General features: G+C 41.9%; 1 protein-coding gene across 1 annotated transcript in view; it reads right to left on the bottom strand.

Annotated features, from left to right (window-relative positions):
* BAIAP3 (BAI1 associated protein 3) overlaps positions 1–24864 on the bottom strand; it is a 73081-nt gene that overhangs the window by 39315 nt on the left and 8902 nt on the right. The window contains exons 2-12 of the mRNA XM_090023305.1: positions 22050–22193; positions 18028–18112; positions 16687–16773; positions 14435–14542; positions 10967–11026; positions 9124–9190; positions 5832–6048; positions 4946–4990; positions 4673–4750; positions 3655–3757; positions 577–684 (exon numbers count right to left, since the gene is read on the bottom strand). Coding sequence (XP_089879431.1) covers positions 577–684; positions 3655–3757; positions 4673–4750; positions 4946–4990; positions 5832–6048; positions 9124–9190; positions 10967–11026; positions 14435–14542; positions 16687–16773; positions 18028–18112; positions 22050–22183 — 1092 coding nt within the window. The 5' untranslated portion in view covers positions 22184–22193. The remainder of the gene's footprint in view (positions 1–576; positions 685–3654; positions 3758–4672; positions 4751–4945; positions 4991–5831; positions 6049–9123; positions 9191–10966; positions 11027–14434; positions 14543–16686; positions 16774–18027; positions 18113–22049; positions 22194–24864) is intronic.

Here is a 24864-nt window from a genome sequence, read left to right as displayed (position 1 = left end):
CCACACCCCCGCCTGTCCTCCCTGTCCTATCCCTCCTGTACAGCCTATAGCCCTTGATATTCACTGCCCAGTCACACATTGTCAGGGCGGCTAGGATCTGGAACCAACTTCCAAGCGAAGTGGTGCTGGCTCCTACCCTGGGGGTCTTTAAAAGGAGGCTGGATGAATACCTTGCCAGGGTCGTTTGACCCCCAGTACTCTTTCCTGCCATGGCAGGGGTCAGACTTTATGATCTGCTCAGGTCCCTTCCAACACTACCAACTATGAAACTATAAAGAACGACGTATTGCATTCAAAAGCTTGCCCAAGTTTATCCCAACCATACAGGAAATAATCACTACCAAATTCATCGTCTAAATTTCTACAGTAATACAACATGCTAAATTGACACACCAATTCCAGTAGAAAAGTTTACTCAGCACTTTTACAAATAAGACCCCATGCTGTTAAAAATGATATTAAATGTCCTTATTTTTGAGTATGTGTGTGTGTTTAAAGCCATAAAATACAACACCAAGAATTTCAAACTAGCACTCAAGCACAGTTCCCTCTTCATTTTTCTAAATCAGTTCTTACCTGAGTTATAACCAATTTGAGAATGAGGTGACAATCTCCTTGCACTCGAGATGAACTAGATCTTGGTTCCAGTTTAAACCATTTATCTAGACCACCAACAGGAATCTCCTGTAAACCAAAATATGACAACAGAAAAAGAAAAGTGATTTAACAGGAACCCATTATGATCCTGATAGATATCATCAGTGGAAAAAAAAACGGTCACTAACAGCAGAGTTCACAAGGCAGACTCGTTTGTTCCAGAACAGTCCTTTTCCAAGCTTTTCTCATGCATCTTGAAAACAACTTTTTCGTTCAAAATGTCCATAAATAACATGACACCATGATTTTTATTTCTATTATTAATGTGCATCTTTAAATTTCATAGATTTCATAGACATTAGGGCTGGAAGGGACCTTGCAAAATCAGTGAGTCCAGCCCCCTACCTAAGGGGCAGGAAGTCAGCTAGGATCAAAGGATCCCAGCAAGATAAGTGTCCAAAGGTTTCTTAAAAGAGTCCAGAGTAGGTGCTTGAAGCACCTTTGGTGGGAGTCTGTTCCAGGCCTTCAGGGCTTGGACAGTAAAGAAAATTTTCCTTATGTCCAGCCTGAAACTGTTTTGGAGGAGTTTGTGACCATTAGACCTTGTCATCCCTTGGGGTGCTCTGGTAAAGAGGTGTTCCTCCAGGTCCTGATGCACACCCCAATGTACTTGAAGACATTTACAAAAGCATTAACCAAATTTATTTTGTCATCGGCATTTAAATTACTCTTTTCCAGTTTTCCACTAATCCTTTCCAAAACAAATATCCTGATAAACTCTGACCTAATAGATCAGGTGGCACAACACAACTATATTCAATAAAACTGCTTTATAGTCTGTAATAAAATACAACTGCTTTGCAGTACTTATGCTGTACTATGATATACTGATAGGATGCTTTACACTAGGGATAATTTAGACCTTTTTTCTAATGTTAGAATTTAAGGGAGCTACAAGAACAATTAAAGGACTGGAAAATGTGCCTTTTAGTTGGACACAACTTTTAGTCTGACACAATCTGGAATCTGAAGGTAGAAACATTTAAACTAGAAATAATGCATAATTTCTTTTTTTAACAAGGGTACTCAATCATTGGAATAACTTACTCAAGGCTGTGCTCGATTCTCCATCACTGGCAATTTTTAGATTAAGATTGTGAAACTTTTTTGAGACAGATGCTACAGTTTACACAAGACTAAATTCAGAAAAGAAGTCACAATGGTCCCCCATGGCTTAAAATGTACAAATCCTTTGTGTCACAGGGCACTTGCGTGCCCCGCTCATGATGAAGGTTAAGAACTTAAGGGGGAAGGTGTGTAGCAGAGCACTAGGGTGCTCGCTACTAGTAATAGTAACAAGGATAGCTGCCAATCAACAGGGCAGCACAGGTGAGGGTTGCTGGGGCAACTAATGTGGGTCAGCTGGCTAGAAGGGGGCAGGGCCTGGCCTTTATAAGCAACCAGGCTTGAGGCCAGAGCCAGTTCCTTTCTGGAAGCCTGAGGTGCAGGAGCTCTGCAGAAGAGCCCAGCCCAGCAGAGCAGAGACGAGCCGTGCAGCCTGAGCACCTAAGGGGACGCAGCATGGTGAGGGCAGAGAGAATCCTGGCGGAGATGCCTTTGCAAGAGGGCCAGTTTGGGCCTGGACCCTTACGTTATAGCCGGTAGGCCTATTCTGAGTTAGAGCCGGTTGGCTAGTAGTTTGCTTTGCGGTAGGGCTGTTTGTGTGAATACCAGAGGACTGGGTGAGGCTGTAGGGGTATGAGGAGGCCTCATGGGAGCTCCAATAATTCGGGGGTTCCTGGTGCCCAGTAAGGGCACAGCAAGCAGTGCCAGGGCGGCACAATGATTGGTGCCGGAGCTGGCGCTATGGGTGAGCGCCAGGGAGAGGCGCGACGTTGTGGGGTGTTGTGACCCCGGCCCTGTAAGGGGGCAGTATTCTGCCCAGTGGGGTATACGACCCAGAAGAAGGGTCAGGGGCCAGGCATGGCTACAGGCCACCTGAGCCCCAAGCGCGGGAAGCGCGTGAGCTAGGCCCGAGAAGGCGGGTTTGGGGGCCAGGTAAGGCTAAGGTCGCCTGAGCCCCAACCACGGGAAGCCCTGAATGTGGGCGAGAAGCGCGGGCAGCGCGGCATAGGCCCCAGGTAGGGCGAGAAGCACGGGCAGCACGGCCGAGGCCCCAGGGAGGGCAGGCATACAGGAACAGGAAACCTGGGCGAGCGTGCGGTAAGAGTCTGGGAGAGAGGCTGGCACACGAGAACAAGCCCGGAGGGCAGGTTAAAATAACAGGCTCCAGGGTGAGCGACTAGCACCCTACTGACACAAAGTCCCGGAGAGGGGCAGGCGCGCGAGAGTAAGCCTGGAGAGGGGCGGACGTGCGGATAGGGGCCTGACTGATAGAAGCGCGACAAAGCCGAGCGTGCGGCTAGAGGCCCGGAAAGGGCAAGAGGGGGACAGAAGCCCGGGAGGGGCGAGTATATTGGGCGCGCGTATGGAGGAAACCCCAGAGAGAAGGAGTGCGCGTATCAAGAGATCCCAGGTGGAGGTGAGCATATGACACGAGAACATCCGGTACAGCTGCGAGGCTTGGGGCGTGCTAAAGGGGAGGCTGGAGGTACGCACAGCCCTTAAGGCTGGGGTGCACCAAGTCACCCCATACAGAACAGGGAACAGTTCCAGCATAACACCGTGTACTAGGGGATCAAAGGCAGCCTCCCATATAGAACCAGATATCATCAAAGACGTGGCAGGCGAGATAAGAAGGTGCTGGATCACCTACTTGGCACGGCAGGGGGGCGCTAGAGGGATCACGGCCACCCCTGTGCCCCGCACCGTGACACTGTTTTAAAAGGTATCAATCAAATTTTATTCACAATTGAATAAAACTGAAAAGGATGGCAAGCTACTGGTTCTATTCACTAATTTATCTCAGCCACACGTGCATGATAATTCCTCAATAAACTCTGCAGGTGATTCTAAATATTCCGATCAAATGACAGGCATCATTTCACACATGAAATTATACATATAAAACTCAGACAGAAACTGCTATTAACTTACATTAACAGAGATGTTAAGGCAGCCCAGGAAGTCATCTGCATTGTCCTCAGAAGCTCCAGCTGTTCCATTGGCCCTGGCTGATTTCACAATCTGTTTAAAATACCTAGTGAAAAGAGTAAATGGTTACAATTAAACTTTTGGTTGATTCATTACTAATCATCAGTAGCTGACATAAAGGAAGACATGACATGCTGTCTGCTCTATGGGACTTACCAGGCAAATAAATCACACAAAAAACACTGACCTATGTTGTTCACTTCATCTCTAGTGATGCAAATACTCTACTGCCGATAAAGTCTTGTTGAAAAAAACCTTAGAGTCATATTCAGAGCTCAGAAAACAGGCTGTGGAGAACAGTCATAGATTTCATAGACATTAGGGCTGGAAGGGACCTCACAAGATCATTGGGTCCAGCCCCCTGTCCAAGGGGCAAGAAGTCAGCTGGGGTCTGATCACCACAGCAAAATAAGCATCCAAACATTGCTTAAAAGGTATCCAGAGTAGATGCTTGCACCACTGCTGGGGGGAGTCTACTCCAGACTCTGGAGACTCCTTATGTCCAGTCTAAAACGGTCTTCCAGCAGTTTGTGACTAGTAGACCTCATCTTCCCTTGGGGTGCCCTGGTGAACAGATGTTCTCCCAGTTCCTGATGCACACCCCTTACATACTTATAGGCTGTCACCAAGTCACCCCTGAGTCTTTGCTTCTCCAGGCTGAAGAGTCCCTTGCCTCTCAGCCTCTCCTCCTAAGGCCTGTCCTCTTGACCTCTAATCATACACATGGCTCTCCTTTGGGCTCTCTCGTGCACACGGCTTTCCTCTGGGGTCTCTCTCAGAAGACTGCTTAGAAAACTTGGCTGAACTTTTTCCTTGTATACCACAGAACATAGCAAGAGTCAGGTGAATACAGAATCAAAACTCCTGTTGATGAGACAGAAGGTAGAATAGTTTCCTACTATAATGTTTTTTAAAGTTTTTTCTCAATAGAAGCATGAGTTTCAATTCCATTCTACAGTACCTGCCCATTCCCTTAAAGCCAGATACTTCATTCAGTTTCTTACAAGCTTCTGCTACTGACACATCATCATCATGGTCCCTGAAATAGAGAACAGAAAGTGCATGTCAGTTTTACCCACCTAGGAAGCTGCTCTACTGTTGCCTTGGAAACAAGCATTTTTATGCCTTGCTAGCAAAAGTAGCCGTCTTGCATGTCCACTAAAATGACTAGTGTCCCTTATGAAAGGGGAGAAATGTAGCCATACTAAAAAACAAACAAACAAAAAAACTGTACCAGATATCCAGGTGCAGCTGGTCCATGGAAGTGCTGTCTATTTCACTGCAAAAAAAATAGAGCTCATGTCCAGTTACAGAAAGAAAAAGCACCATTTTCAATTTTTTTCCAACTGTTACAATTTCTCTGTACGGCCCTGTGGACACAGTTCCTTCAGGTATAACGCCTGCCCACCCCACAGCCTATGGTGCGATGCCTCCTAGATTTCTTAAGCATTCCTAAAGGCTCCTCAGCATCTCTCGGACATAAAGCACTCTCTACCCTACAATCTCAGCCATAATTCCCCAAAGCCTCTATAAAATTGGGGGATGTTTTTGTTTTTACAGCTGAAACATTAAGTTAAGCAACAACCAACAGAACAGCAGAGTTGGCCACAAAACATTACAGTCATTATTGCTCAGAAAGGGTTCAAAATAACACAAATGTTCTACTGTCCTTGTAATGCAGGAAGCATTCGCTAGACACCAAAACTGAGACAGTAAAATCAAACAATGGAAGCTTAATGCACTGATGCACAGGTGACAAAACGAAAGAGCGAGCACCTGCTTTGCAGAAAAAAATATTTATTTGGGACAGGATGAGAACAGTGTCATCTTCTCTGACAAGTCCTGTCCTTCCTCAAGGAAGTAAGACTTTATCAATAAAAATGGGGAAGTAATTCCTCTTGATGAAGACTCATCACATTAAAGTTGGGGAAAAGAATGAAAAAAAAAAATTCTCTGCCTGGGAGACCTCCTGATCCTTCACTGACTTACTTAACAGATGTTAACTGGTATACTATAAGGAATATTTCTGCATTCTCTAAGGAGAAACTAGCTGGCACTTCTAAGAGCTGGACAAGACCCAATTCAGAGTAAGGTGCCTCCATACTACAAAACATACTTACAAAAGAAAGTTCTCATTCCAAACTGGGTTTAGGGTATTGTTCTTGACTTTTGTAACCTGAATATACTTTGCTGGGAGTGCATCTTTTACACTAGACCACTTTTCCATCTTCTCCTTTTTTCTTCTGAAACTAAATTTTCTTTCTTTCTTTTCTTCTGGTTCTTTTGTGTACTGTTGTCCTATCAGGATTCCTAGCATGCAATAAGGATCACTGAAACCTGTCCAAACAGCAAAGAAGAGGAGTCACTTGTTGCTTTGGCATCATCTCATTGTACTATGAGAGACAAAGGTCAGATGTATGTTTTATGCCAACTCCTGCGGTGCAGCACATTTACATAGAGACTTTCCTATATTAAAATTAAAAAAGATAATATAAAGCCTATAATATAATGACAGTTAAAGAAAAGTCAGGAGATGTAGCATTAGGTAGGAAAGGAATACTATCACCGATTCTAATGCCACTTTAGAGTCAGATCTCTTAGCCCATGTTACTGCTCCTTCATACCACTCCACTTGTGTAAAGAAGTCCAGAAACCCATCACATATACAGCTTACAATGTTCCTGGCATGAAAATCCTTGGCTAGCACAAGGCCAGTCAAGACTACTCCAGCTCTTTAATGACCTCCCCATCTAAGTCCTTTCCTAGTACAAAAAATGTGCCAGACCTAGAGGGGGGTGGCCAGAAAACACTGGTTTCTGTCCTTTCAGTCATACAACAGCATCCGTTCCCAAAACAAAGATGAGTCTTTCAGTAAATGGGGAAGTCACTGGTGAGTCTGTAGATGACTGAGGAGGCCAATCCAAGATCTATAAGTTTGACTGCAGACATGGCAAACAGTTCCAGGAGGAAGGAGTAGATCCTGGTGATATCAGGTCACAGCTCTTTCCCTTTTTTCCTCTTGCTTCACTATGGAGGCAGATAGACAAGTTTGCTCAAAATGATCAATGCCTTGTCATACATCACCGCGCCATTTGGGACAATTCCATACTTGAGTCTCCCAGATATTGATGTTAATATCACACTACTTCAGCCTCTTCTTCAATCTCTTTTCTTGCCCACCTCTAAAGCGGTGAGTTGGGAGTGTAGGACCTGTCAGGCATCCTTATGACATGTCCTGTTCAAAGGAGCTGGTGCTATATAAACATGGCTTCAATGCTGGTGGTGTTTGCTTGAGCCAGGACACTGCCACTCATTCTGTTGTACTTCCAACTGACATGGAGGATTTTCTGAAGATGTTGCTAACAGTAACATTCCCAAGTTTTCAGGTGTTTCTGGTATGTTGTACAAGTTTTGTCCCCATATAACAGGATAAGGATGACAACAGCCTGGTAGACAAGAAGTTGGTTTGGGTCCTGATGTCATGATCATAGAAGACAATTTCAGAGATATCAAAAGGCAGCACCGGCATATTTTATATGCTGTTGAATATCATCATCTATGTTTCTTTTTTGGGAAAAGTATAACTTTGGCTAACTAGGTATGGGAAATGCTCAACATTCTCCAAACATTGTCTTCTAATTGGAATGTGTGGAACAGCACCTGGCTGGTTTGGGGTGAGTTGGTAAAAGAGCTTGATTTTTGTGAGGTTGACAGCAAGTCCAAGCACTTCATATGCTTCACAGAAATGATCAGGAGTGATCTGGAACCCTTCACTTGAGTGGGCACATACAACACAATCATCAGTACATCAAAGACTAGTAATGGAGGCACTGGTTGTCTTGATTTGGAACATAACTAGTTGATGTTAAAGAGATTTTTGTCCATACAATACTCTATTAAAAGATTATGAAAGCTGTTCTAAAAAAAAAAAATTTAAAAAAAAAATCAAGCACTCACAGGTTTAGAAAAGACAGATTTGAAGTTACCTGGGCAACCTTAACTCTATCTACTGGTGCACATGCATAGATTTGCCCAATGTTATACAGGAAAACTGTACCAGAGCTGGAGATAGAACTCATCTCTTTTCCTAACCCCAATCCAGTACTTTAACTGCAAAAGAAAATCCTCTTTCCTCTTGTAACCCTCTACTTTATGCACCGGCCAACCTACAAAATGAATGAAGCAGGATATAATCATCAATCATAGGAAGTATTAAATTTACATGAACAACCTTAACACGCCTGTCTTAATTTCTGAGTGCTTGACTTTGCAACCTGACCTTCACGTGTGGTTCTTTAATGGAGAGCGTTTTATTTTTTAACCAATTAAAACAATTTAACCAAAATATTCTACCACATGAAGCTGTACCATCTCTCTGGCATGGGTTATCAGTAAGTATGAACCAAAGAACCTCTAGATTCACAGCATGCACTGCTACAACACTGGCTAAGGGAATGACTCACAGCAGTAGCAGGCTACAGCCATCTGTGTGGACCTCTTACTACCCACCAGTTTTCCCAGTGGTTGATCTGGCAGAACAAGTGTAAAATATAAAAGGGTGAGAAACAGGAGTACCATCAGTGAGACATCAAGGAAATATGAAATCCTTTTGGTGCTCTGCCGTCAGAAAAAGGACATGGAAGAGGTCCTGTTTTACTCACGAGAAAGGGTGTTGAGGGTGATGTAACTCTCAGTACAAGCACTAGAGAAGAGTGTGTCTAATGAGATTCTTTTTCTCCATCAATCCTTGGTCACGGGATGTCTACAATTTAGTCCTCTGACACCTGTATAGGTCAATGTCCCATTAAAAGATAAATCAAGAATTCCACATTTTGGGGGTCCTCATATATTCTGAGTTAAGTTCAAACCCTGCATATGACCATTCTAGGTTGACCAAGGATTCCACTGGTACACAGGAATCTACAGAAACCTAGGGTCAGTTTATATAGTCCTAAGCTTTCCCCTATCTTCACTTAACCGCAGAGTATATATTGATGGGAAACTTACCTAAGAGAAATTGATATACCATAGCACCCCATCAAATCACAGCAGAAAGAATGCCCTTTGGGGGAGTTATAGGTGAATACAAGCTATAGTACTTTAAGTTGGGCCTGGGACAGTCTTAAGATTGGGATAATAACGTGTGTATTGGGGAGTGGGGGAGGCCCTCGATGCATATTGATAAAATTATAACCCTTGCCTCATAGAAGTCACAATTCAGTTTTCTTCTATCAAATCCTTCCACAGGATGAACTGATATGCTTAGTACAGACAATTAAAATCACTGAACTTTTCATGAAGAGTTCACCATTTGCTATATGATTAACATGTATAAAAACATTGTTAAACTAAAGATTTTCAAATGAAAAATATGGAAAGACAACATATATCACAACAAACATTAGAACTCACCATTGCTATCTTTGGCTAGGAGATTCTTTGCTTCCACAACCGTAACTTTTAAAGCATAACCCGGACCCTAACAAAATACAGGAAAAATGTTTGATTTGGAAAATAAACATTAAAATGCTAGCCCTTTATTTAGTCCAAGGGTGGCCAACCTGTGGCTCTGAAACCACATGCAGCTTTTCAGAAGTTAATATGCTTCTCCTTGAATCTTTGCACAAGCACACAGTGACCAGCTTCCAGCTGAGGTTCCTCATATACACAGGGTCTGAACCCAACTCGGAATCTAACCATTTGGAAGCTGGTCACCACGTGCTTGTGAAAAGATTCAAGGAGATGCATATTAACTTCCGAAGAGCCGCATGTGGCTCCAGAACTACAGACTGGCCACCCCGATCTAGTCACATTTCTATTTAGAGAGAGAACCACTTTTTTAAGCAGACAAATACACTACTGCCCAAAATTATCGCAAAATAAACGATCAATACCCAATAATAGGTGAATGGACATCCTAAATGACTGCAAAAAGATACGGAGGCTCAGATGTTGGGTTCAGTATCTCCATGAAACCTACTGTTACTATTAGCACTATGATAAATATCAGAACTTAATTTTGAAATAGAAAAGCACTAACCATGGAACTTCTCAAAACCACGAACACCAAGGAATTTTTTTTTTTTTTTAAACAATTCCAACATATCCACTCTGGAAGTGAACTGAGGCTTGGCTGCTTTTCAGTGAAGAATGTAAGGAAAGCGAATAAATGTCTCTCCCCTACCATATCTTTCTGCCATGTGCCAGTAACACTTAAAATAATTTAATTAAGTTCTTCACTAAAATAAACTGAAATAAAAAATAAACTGAACTTTTACCAATTCCCTTATCTGGCCTGCTGCTCTGCTCCCTACCCATTACTCCCAGACTGATCTGATCCTCTACTTTCTCCTGCTCACCACATCTGCCACTGTGATGCCTGTTCCCTCCCTGATCTTCTATACACCACAGGATGGCCACCCACTTCCCTAAGGCTTGCCAAAGCCCTGTTTCTGCAATTGCTCTGATCTCCTGACATGGCATTAAATATCCAGGACTCTCCTCAAGAGGCCTACCTAGAGACACTTCACAAAAAAGCTCACCCATCAAGTTTCTCCAAAGATTCTCTCCAAAGCCATTTTCTGCAATAGCAGGTCACAAATCAGGACCACCACATCAAAAGGCAGGTCAAAATGCAGCTCCCAGCCCAGAAGAGCTGACTATACATAATTTTAATCAATATCATACCAAATGTATATTACGTGCCTTACAGGACAAGAAATGAGAAGCTAAATAAGACTCCATGTACCATTCTCACTCCACTCAGCTAGAGGGAGGATGAAATTTGAGAATCAGGCACTCTCTAAAGTGCACAGGAAACATGATGATCAGAAAAGAGATTTGAATAACATGACGGCCATTTTCCATCTTTAGCTTCTAAGGATCTGTGACTCTCTTTTCATTTGGTTTTCCTTACTTCAGGATGTTATAGACAGTAATTTTCCTGATAACTGAGAGAGCAGGTTGTTGGTCACTAAAATTAGTATGTAAATGCTGTTGTCTTGTGTAATCAATCTCACATAGCAGACGTTGTCTTACAGCACAGATGTGTACTAACTGCCCCTAAAGACAAATGGGTAGGAACATAACATTCATTCTTCATGCCCACATCTCATCTTCCATAAGATCCCCTTGCCATAAGAAAGCAGAATTAAAAAATTGTGGATTAAAGCTATCAAAACTGAAAACCCTGTGCTAAACGGACACAAATAATCCTATCATACTCCTAGAAGACTAAGGAACATTTGTTTGTTACCTTTGCCTCCCTGATCCGCTGCAGGATAACCTCATGCTCATTCACACTCACTCCAAAGACCTAAAACATAAAACATAAATCAGTTATTTTATGCTATCAACTTACTTGCTGCTTTCCAGGGCCACTCTCTAATTGTATCGTATTATTCTATTTAATAAGAATAGAAATAACTTGAAAAGCAGGTGTTTAGTAGGGGAAGGGGAATATATCTGTTATGTGAGATACTACAAAAATCCCATCGTTTTAGTAAGCAGCGAGTCTGCCACAGAATGTGAAGTGGGTTCCAGGGACCCACTACAATAGCCTGGACATAAGGGGCAGTTTATTACTTATTTTCCGATTTACTGCTAATATGACAAGAAGGTCAGAGGAAGTCCCAAGGAACTCAAGCAGGTTGCTACATGCCACTTGTATCAATCACTGCATCTGTTCAGAAAAAATCTGGTAATAAGGTGTGACGATCATCTCATGTCTTCTCCTAATTGTCCCATTAGCTGTTTGTGCAACCCACACAAATTTGTTCTATGTGAAACTTTGAACTTGTGTGGATTCAAGAATCAAGCTGGAAATTTCACAAGAATGAGCTGTCTGATAAGAGCTCCAGTATCTTTTTTTTTTAATTCTTGTTGGGAGAAATACCAAGTAAATGGCCTTTTTTCCCCTCCATGGTATACCACTACTTCTGCTTCCAGGCAATACAAAATGCAAAGATAAGCAAAACTGGAAAAAAAAACTGCATTAGCTCTATCTTTACACATACACATGTAGAAGCAACCAGATTAGCTTTCCCCACACCATCAGATAGGCTTATTTTGGTTCAGTTTGATAAATAGAAGATACAGTTTTATCACACTCTCTGAATCACTTTTTCCATCCTTAGATAAAACCAGAATTTTAATGAATGTCCAAATATAGCTAGTTGGTTGCAGAGTCATATAATAAAAATAAAACAAAAAAAATAAAACTTCCCGTATTTTGTCATTTTTCCCCAATCCTCTCTGCAACAGAGTTAACATTAACCAACTCTTTATTAATATACTTGCACTGTATTTCAGAAAAGGCAATTCAGAGCATATCAGTTTATAATTTTAGGAAGCAAGCACATAATCATTATATGAGATTTGATTACAATTTTAAAATAATGTTTAACGTTGAAAGACAAACACTAAAAGACATGGAAAGCTACTTACCATGATAGATCCTGGTGTACAGCAATTGTTAATAAAAACAGCAAAAAGACAGCAGACAATTTTAAACAACTAAACATTTACAAGACTTAAACTTAACACACAAGTACATATGAGGAAATGAAATCTGAACTAGCCACAATGAAAAGCAGTTTCTTAAGGTAACAGTTATCACAGCAGTAAAGGAAGGTGAAATATAAAATGACAAGCCTGAAGAAAAGAAACTAAGATTTACAGATTAACCAGTCTGGTTAAATCTGCAAATATGCCAGACTGGGTCAGACCACAGGCCCACCTATTCCAGTATCCTGTATCTCAGAGAAACCAAGAGTGAATGTTAAGTATTTATGCAAGACCCAGCCCGACTAATCTGTCACCAGCCCCTTTATATCCAGTTTCCAGCATTTAGAGGTCTTGGAAGTCCTAATCTGGAGTCTGCAGCCCTATCATGTTCAACAGCCACTGATGAATTTATTCAGATCTTTACCATCAAAAAGAGCAGTGAACACTTTTCACCCACAGTGGAAGAGACTATTAGGAAGTTTGATTTCTAGTATATTTGAAGCTGCTTCTGTCCAAAGACTTTCAGTGTTGTGACTGGTTATGGAGGATGGAGGCATATCTGTGTCTCCAAAGTGTATACCTCACTCAAAAAAACTACTGTCAATAGGGCTTTACTATGCTCCTGCCTAGCCTGTAAAATTCATGGAAGAGTAGCCTAGCCTCCCTTCCACATGTAACTTTCGCTAAGATGTTTTCTTAAATGTGCCTGGAACCTTAGCCCAGTTGCTTGTCTACAGAACTCTCTGGAGGTAGCAACAGAAAATTACTCTCAAAACAATGCACAACACAAGAAAAAGCTGTTTTCAACGGTTGATTTCTAGGACCTAGCAGTGTTCTTTCGAGTCCTAGGAAAACGGGCCCGCATCTCTTTTTCTCTCTTCTCACAGAACTGACATCAATTAGAACACACCAGTGGTGCAGAATTACTATATTTACCTGAATACCGGAAAACTTTGAATTTAAGACAACCGTCTCCTGCCCCTGCCCCCTTACCTGCATGTAAGACAAGGGGCTTCCCCCCCAACCCCGGTTGAATGGATTTGAGTAACTGTGGCACATTTTCAGGTAGTAAAAGTGAGATGCCATGTCCCACTCACTTCCATCTGTCCATGGAGAACTACTCACAGAATCAGAAATAAATCCTGAACAGTATTCTGCTGAAACAATTCCAGCTGCCCCAGAGGGAACATTGGACATAGACTCATTCTCAGAAAGGTTAAAACTGTACCTACTGCTATGGACACTTGGAAGGAACGGGGTCTGTAAAATCCAAAATGTGAGTTTATCATAAGATTACTGAACTAAATATTATTATTATTATTATTAACAACTATCATCATTATTCAGTTATACTAAAATTGTCTCCGGCATTCAGAGAAACAGTGCACACCAACAACACAACATTAGGGGGTTTTTTAATTATAATTAATATTTCAAGTCTAAGACTCTAAAAAATTATTTTAAATGTCCATGCCATATGAATTCTGAGGATTTTGGCAAGTGAACAGACAAATAAGGGGGGTGGGGTGGCAACAAGTGCAAATGAATTGGTAGGTAAAGAGCCAAGCTGGTGCATGGATGAATATTCTAATGAATAAATGTCCACTGAACTGTGGAGAAATCACTAGAGTTCAGAGAAACAATGTATGTAGGAAACCAAAAGATGCAACCACTCATTTGAATTTTCTACTGAAGAACAAGAGACGAAGGCAAGTCATGGGAAACAAAAATAAGAAAAAGGTAGTGGCAAACTGCAACCTAAAGCTGTACACTAGCATGTTGAGAGTCAGGAGATAGAAGAGAAGGAGCAACTAAATCAGTCAAACTACAAGAAAGGGCAAGGTGGACTAGAAATATCACAAACGACATGGTAGTTCATAAGAAAACTGATTTCACAAAAGGATTTTGCAAAATGCATCTGATACTTCATATCTGCCCTAATTTTCATGAGTACTGCCTCTGTCAACAGAATTACTCCAGGACACCTTCTCAGAACTGCACCTGTCACTAAATATTTAATGTTGAATGTCATAGACACATTCTACAATACTGGAAACTCAAGTGCCCGCTCATTCATTAGATGAGCAATTATGTTAAGATGATGTTGGGGTAATTATTCTCACTCATGCCCAGGTGGTGAACCTGAAGTCTTACTTATTTTATTGACAGAAACCCCCCCTTATTTTTTGACAGGAACGAGTCAGGAATATTGCCTTACCTTTTGCAGATACTCAAAGAGTTTATCTTCGTTGGCAGTATGTTCTGATGATACTACTCCCGATCTATAAACCACAGTGTATAAAGCTTCTTCATACAGCATTTCTACCTAGAAAGTAAGTATGTACAATATTTATAAAAAAAACCAAACAAACTTCAATCACTGCGGGGAAAAATATTTGTATCGTTTTCAAATTAGGAGTAATTTGTAGTCCAGCAATAAGAAACCCTGAGCAGTTTTCCATGGAGTATATACTCTCCAAGGTATTTCAGCAGCTAAAGGGTTAAAAATGAGATTATTTCCCCCACCTTTTGGGGAGCTTACTGTTACACTCCAGCCATTGCAAGACCAAGTAGACTGCAGATCAGAGAGAGAAAAAAGCTCACAGAGGTGACGCGATTGGACACTTTCCATCAAGGTTGTTGCCCAGGAAGATGGGAATGATATTTAACAGTTGTATATGATGAAACTTGCTTGCAAGGTTGAAAGCAGAAAGGAATCAGGTAAATCTGGTGCAAAATGCTTCCCAAAGAGCCTCCCAGCTAGTATGTAAGGAGTGGCAAGCCTGGGTTCTCCAACAGACCCAGCACAGAGATTATTAACTCGCAGACAGACAGCTCAAACCCCACAGGGCCCAAGTCTTCTGGTTTTTGGATTTGGTACAGGCCCCTTGATACAGACTAGTCATACGTTAACTCTAATCCTAAGAGATTGCAGAATAGGAGATAACCAGCTGTGCAGTAACATTGCCGTGATGAATCTGAGGGTTACAAACTCAAGTCAAATTAGCAAGAGATGCTGCTGCAAAGAAGAAAAAAACTCAAAAACACACAACAAAATGCAATTTTGGATAGCATTAATGAAAGCACTGTATGCAAGACAGGATTTTATCTATGATTCTGTGACTTCTGGTTAGACCTGAGCTGGAGTACCGTCTCCCATTTCAGGTACAGTATTTTAAGAAGAACAGAGAAAATGGAGCAGATCCAGAGGCAAGCAACAAGGATGATAAAGTGGTTGAAAACAACCTGTAAGATTAAAATTTAAAAGAACTTAGTATGTTTTGCTCATAGAAAAGAAAAATAAGGGGGAACCTGACAGCAGCTTTCAAATATTTTAAATGCTGCCCAAAAGGAGGAGAAAAATCATCCTCCCTTATACCAGAGGGCAAGATAACAGGCCATGGGCTTAAACTACAAGAAAGGCATATTGAGACCAAGCCTGAGGACAAAATTCAAAATGTCAAAAACAGTTGGTAAATGAAACAAACTGTCCAGGTAAGTTGTTGAATCTCCTTGATTGGAAGTTTTAAAGAAAAGGTTGGATAGGAATCTCAAGTACAGTTCTGGAGCAATTAATCTCGAGTCTGTGAACGATGCTGAACAACATGGTCCTAGACAGCCTTTCCAATCTTAGGATTCTGTGTTTAAGGTTTAAATTCTTTAATTCTCTTTCCTTTGGTTGTGTGTTCAATGAAATATTGGAGTGCTTTAATGGTGGTTCTTGCAATGAGAATAAGCCAATGCTAATGAAAAACCCAAACCAAACACAACTATCTAACACTGTAATAGCAAACAATGATTTAAAATACTTTTATTAACTTTAAATTGGACCTCAGACATCCCATTTCTCCTTATTACCAAATAAAGGCCCCTGCAAACATACTTGAATATATTCCTGCTGAAATCAGTGAGACTACTCATAACTAGTTATTCATATGCATCCATGTTAACTGGATCAGGCATTTCTACAGAACAGGTATCCCAGCAGAAAGAAACTGTACAATGGCAGCTCTCAGACACCAAAGTTTATAAGCCTACTTAGACAACTCTCTAACAATGAATTTGTTAGAGACAGCAGTGAGCTACCAAGTGCAAAAAGTGAATATATGTTAACCTTCAGTTGGGCAATACTAAAGTAAATTTTTAAAGAGAGGCTGAGCAGTCACTAATTAAATCACAACACAAAACTAGGGACAATGGGAGTTCTTCCCTGCCCTCAAGTTAATGAACTTGAACATAGTTTGAGATGATATTTTCCATTTTTGGCTTTGGAAGGGGTTTTGGTCTAATAAGTTAATTTTCATAACATACGCTTTGGGGCCATGCATTAAGGATTTAAACTAAAACAAAAAACAGGAGACCTAATGCCCTGTCACCAATACATTTATACTTTTATGTATAAATAAAATTAAAAATCCCAAGCAAGTGACAAAAGGGGGGTCCGTGTTTAAATGTTTCCACTCTCATTACCTCCTCCTTTGTTGGCTTCATCTCCTCCCCGGCATGACTTTGTCTAACAGTCTCAGGAGGAGGTGGAGTGCTGCTGTTCAAAACACCCTACAAAAAACAAACATTTAACATAATATGTCACTTCCAACAAATTATTTAACAAAAGAGGAGGGAGAAACAGCACAAATGAAAAAGGCAAGCAATTTCCAAGTAAGCAAAAGAGGAAAGAGTCAGAGAAACATGGGGTCACCCTGACAATTCACAGGTAGGCAACTCCCTATATTCATTGCTCAGTAACAGCCACAGACAAGACAGAAGGAAGTTAATCATATGATAGGGACTTTCAAATGCCTCTGTCAAAGCCCCTCAGAGAGACTACTAAGGAAAGCCAAAGGTAAAGTTCTACCATGGTTAGAAAGCTGGCTAAGAGAAAGAAAACACAATAAGACTCAATCAATATCAATAAGGCCACAAAGGACCTGTCTGCATGGGGAAGCTATTGTGAAATAAACGTGTGTTATATTTAAGCAAAACTGTCATTTCTCACTTACCTCCATGTGAACCGTATCATTCTGCTCTAAGAGTGCTTTTGCACAGTTTAGCTTTATTTAGAGAAAATATCTAAACCACCCAATGGCACTTGGTGCAGAATAAGAGCATCTGTATAGGGGCTAGGGAGGAATAGCTAAGGTGTTTAAATATAACACCCCATAGATCATTTCCTTCAGTTGCTTGTATTCAGGTTGCTCTCCTCATATTTCTAGTTGGCACTTGTAGCCATTTTATACTTCCAGTTGTGAAGATACCCCTCAGGTTCTTCTATTTCAGGTGCTGATACATTTCCACTCTTCTCCATTCTCTTTTCTACCCCCATCACTTAATTCTGTTGCCTGCACGTTGGATCAGTGTGGATTGACCAGACCAAGGTAACCAGGGAATCCTTCATAATGATTCTCCAGTTTCTCAAGAGCATGAATCTTCTTCTCCATCTGCTCTACTTGTACTTCATTCAAATTATATCTCCTTTCTACCCAAGCAAAAAGCAGAAAACAGAACTATCCAGTGCAGGTCGCAACCACCAAAAAAATCAGAATCCATCCTTTTTCTTGGAGCAAAACAGTATCTATATGGTGAAACCTTCTAAGTGTTTCCTACAAACTCGCAGAGAAATAATTTGCTGTTTACTGAAACATTTGACCAAAGGCTAGTGTTGGCAGTTAGAGCAGTCCAGCTGCCTGAATATGCTTAATTGTATATTGTTGTATGGACCTTGGGAAGAAGGTTTGTTTGTTTTTTTTAGCTAGTGCCATTTTTCCTAATGAATCACTCATATTTTCAGTAAGACAACAAGGCAGAACTTACCTCAAATTGTCCAGAATGCAGCCTAGATTCTTTTTTCAGGACTCTTTTCAGTCTTTCAAAAAAATCTTCATCTTCTGTATCCTTCCTAAAAGAAAAAAAAAATCCTAATCCTTCTCCATAACAAAATATACCTATTACTTTCCTAAATAACCTCATGACCAATTTGCCTTAGTCCTTTACTGTGACCATTCCCCATGTTGTGCCTCCCTTGTGTTTCTGACTTGCAATTTGTGGAAGGGATTCTCTCTGTATAGGTTTCTTTATGAACATTTTACTGGTGGTTACGTGAAAGCAGGCTGGCAGCTTATAAGCATAATATCCATCCTTCATTCAGGATAAATGCAAGAAGCAGTTAACCTCCTTTTGATATTAGACAACTGAAGCAATAGGAGCTACATCATAAATATGTGAGTAATATACTCATCATAAAAATCTTATCCAATATTCACAACGTAGTAAGGATTTCTAAAAGGAAGTTACTTAGTTCGCCCTGGAATCAAAGCTAGTCCCTCCTTACTTCCAAACTGCATTTCTTGCCACATGTAACTAACCTAATTCCCTTCAGTGCAAGTCTGAGAAATTTAACATTTTCAACAGCAACTGTAGCAAACATTGGCCTTAGCTCCCTTAGCACTTAGATGGTTAAATATCCCAAGTCCATTTGAAATGATCTGAGATTCAGATCTGCCATCTTCCCCATCTTGGGATTCCACACATTGTCATCATTAGACAGCCAAAAAGACATGAAAGCAAGAACTCACAAGCCTGCCCATCTTTCGAGATGCAACATTTTACTTAGCTGTGCATTTCCTGTTTTTTGGATTTCCCCTTGCCATCCCTGGCACCTAAACCACACAAACACATTCAAACAGTCAGCTAGCTAAAGGTCCAGAAGAATTCAAATCCCTCAAATGCCCCTCAAAACTCTACTACCAACATTAGAGAAAGATACTGCTGCTACCAGAGAAGCTATGACCTTCAGTTCAAAAGAGTGCAGCTCTCATATTTAAATATGAACACAAGGAAATGCTCCCATCCCTCAGAACAGTCACTTTGCAGCAGTGTGATGTCTTGTCGGTTCACAGCATGATGAACCCTAGTTTCCCTGACAACAGTGTTTCAGAGCAATTCTGAACTTATTTCAGCTCTGTGCGGGGTGCCTACTGCTTTAGTCACCAGTAATCCAGAGAAATACAAATAAAGAAGAGGTTAAGAGGAAACTGCCCAGCTACAGGATTTAGAATAGTGGGTCACCCAAGAAGAGCATCAGGTCTGCTTGTACCAATGAAATTTATCACAAATAGAGGAAGGCATGCAAAAATGATTAACTATCATCCTTTCATTCTGGATTTACATCATCATTAGGCAAGTCACAGGGTACAAAGTACATCAGCAGACAGAAGACGCCAGGTTCCAAGTCAGGACATTTTGTGCTAAATCACAGCAGTCGCGCACTCCATCCTTCATGCCCAGTAAGTTTCACTAGCTGCTCAAAGCTGGGAAAGGAAAGATTCAACTGCCTTCCCCTCTTTCATGAGTCTCATTCAGAGAGAGGCATTTAAGAATATAGAAACTATGCTCTATAATTCTGACTGGCCTTGCACACAAGCAAAAGAATGGATCCCTGCCTTTGTCACAATGCATACCCATACAGGCCAGTGAGACTCTGCTCCAAAATTACAAAAAGAACACAAGAAATAAGAACCACCAAAGGAAAACTTGAAAAAGCAACATTTACATTGCATGGCTCTTTCCATGACTGACAAGTGAGAGTTAAATAAAGCTCTGAGGGTCTGCATGACCCTGTACAACAGGGTTTTTTTTTAAATGTTAACAGCATGCACCTCATTTTAATAGAGCAGTGATTTTCAACCCTCTCTCAATTGTGGCCCCCTAAAAAAATTATGGGGAGAAAACCTGTAATATTGTCTACAGGTTACTATTAAAGTTTGCTTGATACCACATCAGATGAGTTGCTATGTCAATACTTGGAGGGCTTTGGCAAAAAGAATCCTAGTAGTAACAGTGCTGTGCTAACATTTTTTGCACATGGGACAAAATTAAAGTTGTTGCGAGAATCTTACATGAAAAATTACTAACAATTTATTCACGTGAAATTTCAATCTTGATGTTACAACTGGTTTTCTGCCTTTTGGGTTCTTCAGCTCTTATACCTGGGATGTAACATAAGAAGAGGCTGGATGGGTCTTATATTTAATTGGCTAGAATTTCCATGAACTTTTGACTTTTTCTTCACAACAAGTCGGTAAGGAATTTTAAAAATAAGGCTATAATAATTAGTTATGCTCTCTCTAAATTGCTTTCTCACTGTACTTCTGTAATAACTCAAGACAGTTTCATAGTTTCATAGTTAGTAGAGTCGGAAGGGATCTGAGCAGATCATCAAGTCTGACCCCCTGCCATGGCGGGAAAGAGTACTGGGGTCAAACGACCTCAGCAAGGTGTTTGTCTAGCCTTGTCTTAAAGACCCCCAGGGTAGGAGCCAGCATCACTTCGCTTGGAAGTTGGTTCCAGATCCTAGCCGCCCTGACCGTGAAATAGCGCCTCCGGATGTCTAGTCTGAATCTACCCTCTGCCAGCTCGTGACTGTTATTTCTAGTCACCCCCGGCAGCGCTCGGGGGAACAGGGACTCCCCCAATGCCTGCTGGTCCCCCCTGACTACTTTGTAACAGGCCACTAGATCCCCCCTCAGCCTTCTCTTGTCGAGGCTGAATAGGTTCAGGTCCCGTAGCCTCTCCTCGTAGGGCCTGCCCTGCTGCCCCCTGATCATGAGAGTGGCCTCCTCTGGACCCTCTCCCTGCTGTCCACATCCCTCCTGAAGTGCGGTGCCCAGAATTGGACACAGTACTCCAGCTGCGGCCTGACCAGTGCCGCATAGAGGGGGAGGATCACCTCCTTGGACCTGCTTGAGATGCATCTCTGGATGCATGACAAGGTGCGGTCGGCCTTCCTGACTGCCTCCCCACACTGCTGGCCCATGTTCATCTTGGCATCAATGACTACTCCAAGATCCTTTTCTGCCTCTGCACTGATGAGAAGGGAGTTCCCCAGCCTGTAGGTATGGTGCTGATTGTTCCTCCCCAGGTGCATCACCTTGCACTTGTCAGTGTTGCAACACATATTTCATACTAGTCTCATTCAGCACTATCCTTTTTCTGCAGTCTCCATTTTTAGATGAATAGATAACAAAATAAAGCAGGTTAGGTATTCAGCTGGTTTTGCTGTTAAGACAATTTGGAGTATTTTGAGATAGTTACTAATACAGCAATTACTATTCACATACATTACTTTTAGGAAGACAGTTGTTACTTATTGCATTGTACAAACAGAATTTACTGTTAGGTGCCTGCATTTTCCTTAAGAACACAAAATACTGCTTTTCCTATCTTATGCTTGTCGTAACAGATGAAAATTAAAAAACACATAGATTTCCCGAAATAAAGCCAATTTATAAGAAAATCCAACAAATTAGTTAAAATGGACAAACTGAGGGAAAGAATAGTGAAAAGAAAATTAATAAGACAATTACACTCCTAGCAAAAGTGTATGCATCTTAAGGAATAATAAAAGCAGTGTGCAATATCCCCTTACAGCACATAAGATCATTGTTTTAATACACGGATAAGAAATAATTTACAAAAATAAGGCTTGTATCAAAATGATGCTGACCTTTTCCTCTTGAGTAAAAAGAACAAACTCCACTAGTTCCTTAAGAAATTTACTTTAGAGTCAAATGAAATTTTGATTTGGTCACTTTAAATTCTTCCTAGAGTAGGTTTTCCCTTCTTAGAGTGAGTTTTCCCAGTTGTCAGCTCAAACATCCTACACTGACAGACTTACCATTTTCCATGTCTAGAAATTGCATAATGTAGCCAGTCAATGGAAAGCATAAATACAAACATGGGCTTAATGCCGGTAGGCAACTTCTTCAATTAAAGGCACAGATCAGATTTAAAAAAGCAGCAGCATATTCTCCAGTGACCAATTCCTCCACACCTACCTGACAGCACTTGTCATTTCACTGATCTCCTGTGCAGAGATGCTGGCTGTTGCCACTGTGGTTTTATGATGAAAGGACTGTCGATTCTGCACCTGCTTCAGCATGCTGCTTTTTATGTCCAGCAGTGTCGACATGGCTGTTAGCCTGCAGCAGAGCAAAGCAAAAAGGCAAACTGATAATAAGCTTCGCCACCTCAGCTTATCTACTATAGTAAGCCACCTACTGACCTGAAGGGCAGGAAGAAATATTATTTACTTAATATGAATAACAACAACAATTTTGTTGGAAGCACATTTAAAAGTTCCATCTTTTAAACTTTCCTTCAGTAGACCTGAATTTATGAAAAAATAATTAATTAGAGAGGCTGAAAATATTTATTAAATATATTTTTATTAAATATGTATTTTGTTAGAGAAGAAAAACTCCAGTTGTATTCAATATACATCACTGTAGCAACTGATCAATGATAGCACTTATTCAGAATGAATTTGGTACTAGAGGAGTCTCTTTTCCAGCTGCAGTGATCACTCTTCAAAATACCTACTGAGCGCAAATTGGTTCCGGCCGTGCTGCTGTTTTTCTCTATAGACTCCAGCATATTTACACAAAACTACCTTAAGAAATGAGTATTTATTAGATGTATACATGTATAGCACTGCAAGCAAGCTTGGCACTTTACCAAGGGGCACAATCACAGCTTTTTGAGGTAGGTAGAAAACTATATGCTAATTTGAAGCCGATGCTATTACAGATGACACTTTTTAGTAGCGCTGAACTACAACACATAGTTTCATAGTTTCTAGGGTCGGAAGGGACCTGAGCAGATCATCTAGTCCGACCCCCTGCCATGGCAGGAAAGAGTACTGGGGTCAAATGACCCCAGCAAGATGTTCATCTAACCTCCTCTTAAACACCCCCAGGCTAGGAGCCTGCACCACTTCTCTTGGAAGCTGGTTCCAGACCCTAGCCGCCCTGACCATGAAGTAGCGCCTCCTGATATCTAACCTAAACCTACCCTCTGCTAGCTTGTGACCGTTATTCCTGGTCACTCCTGGTGGTGCTTGGGGAAACAGTGACTCCCCCAATGCCTGCTGATCCCCCCTGACTAGTTTATAACAGGCCACAAGATCCCCCCCTCAGCCTTCTCTTTTGGAGGCTGAACAGGTTCAGGTCCCTCAGCCTGTCCTCATAGGGCCTGCTCTGCTGTCCCCTGATCATATGAGTGGCCTCCTCTGGACCCTCTCCATGCTGTCCACATCCCTCCTGAAGTGTGGCGCCCAGAACTGGATGCAGTACTCCAGCTGTGGCCTGACCAGTGCCGCATAGAGGAGGATCACCTCCTTGGACCTGCTCGAGATGCATCTGTGGATGCATGACAAGGTGCGGTTGGCCTTCCTGACTGCGTCCCCACACTGCCGGCCCATGTTCATCTTGGAGTCAATGATGACCCCCAGATCCCTTTCCGCCTCCGTGCTGACAAGAGGGGAGTTCCCAAACCTGTAGGTATGGTGCCGGTTGTTCCTCCCCAGGTGCATCACCTTGCACTTGTCTGTGTTGAAACCCATCCTATTCTCGTCCACCCACCCTTGTAACCTATCTAGGTCTGATTGTAGCCTGTTGCATCCTTCCAATGTACCCACATCCCCCCACATCTTAGTGTCATCAGCAAATTTGAACAGGGTGCTTTTTACCCCCTTGTCCAAATCACTGATGAAGATGTTGAACAGTGTGGGCCCGAGGACCGAGCCCTGCGGAGCCCCACTGGCCACATCCTTCCAGGTTGAGAAGGACCCATCCACTACCACCCTCTGGGTGCAGCCCTCCAGCCAGTTGGTGACCCATTTGACTGTGTGGCTGTCTACACCACAGCCCCCCAGTTTCTTAATGAAAACAGGGTGAGAGACAGTGTCAAAAGCCTTCCGGAAGTCCAGGAAGATTATATCCACTGCTACCCCTGCGTCTAATGATCTGGTGATCTGATCGTAAAAGGCCACCAGGTTGGTCTGACAGGACCTGCCACTGGTGAACCCATGTTGGTTGCCCCTAAGCCTGCAGTCCCCTGTGTTGGTGTCACTGGGCATAACCCTGGGTAACTCAGAGGGATGGAAGACCATGAGTGTCGAGGAAGTCCTTCTGCTCCAGGCTCAGAAGAGCCAAAACGCCCCCTTGCCCAACCTTTGTAACCCTTTCTTTGGCGCCTGCAATCTCCTGTCCTTCTGGAAAGCAGGCGAGCTAAAACTTATCTGTGGAATGCAAGGGCACCACTCGGAGAGAGAAAGGAGGAGGGAAAGGGGAGAAAGAGGGGAGCCAGCTGGTGCAAAATCACTGACAGTGAACCTGACCGGGGTATAAAGATCCCGCTGTTGCAGGGTTAGGTGCGCAGGATTTAAGACCATACAGTCTCCCTGTGCCTTTTACTTGAGCTCAAATAAACTCTGTCTGCTTCTCCCCCAGTGTGTTTATTTGGCGCAACACACACCGGGCAACGAACCCAATCGTTGCCTCCCTCAGGCACCTTGTGCCGGCAACACCTGCATGCCTCATTATCATTATAACATCATTATAACATGCCTCACATTCGCCTACCAAACTGTAGACCAAACTACCTACTATCTTAAATCTAAATGTAATATGACATTCCTGGGACTCAAAAACAAATAAAGACTTTGACAAAAAGTTCAGTTATTCCTAGGCTTCAGAAAAACTGGACTCAAATCAATTGATCTGGGGAGGATGAATTTTCACCTCTGGGGAGTAAAAATGCAAAAAGGAAGAGGCCAAAGTCAGTCTTAAAAAAAAACCCAATAGACTTGAC

Source organism: Crocodylus siamensis, chromosome 12 (assembly GCF_052110815.1).
Source record: "Crocodylus siamensis isolate JL-2025a chromosome 12, ASM5211081v1, whole genome shotgun sequence".
NCBI classification, from domain to species: domain Eukaryota; kingdom Metazoa; phylum Chordata; order Crocodylia; family Crocodylidae; genus Crocodylus; species Crocodylus siamensis.
This window is presented reverse-complemented; position numbering and strand designations above follow the sequence as displayed.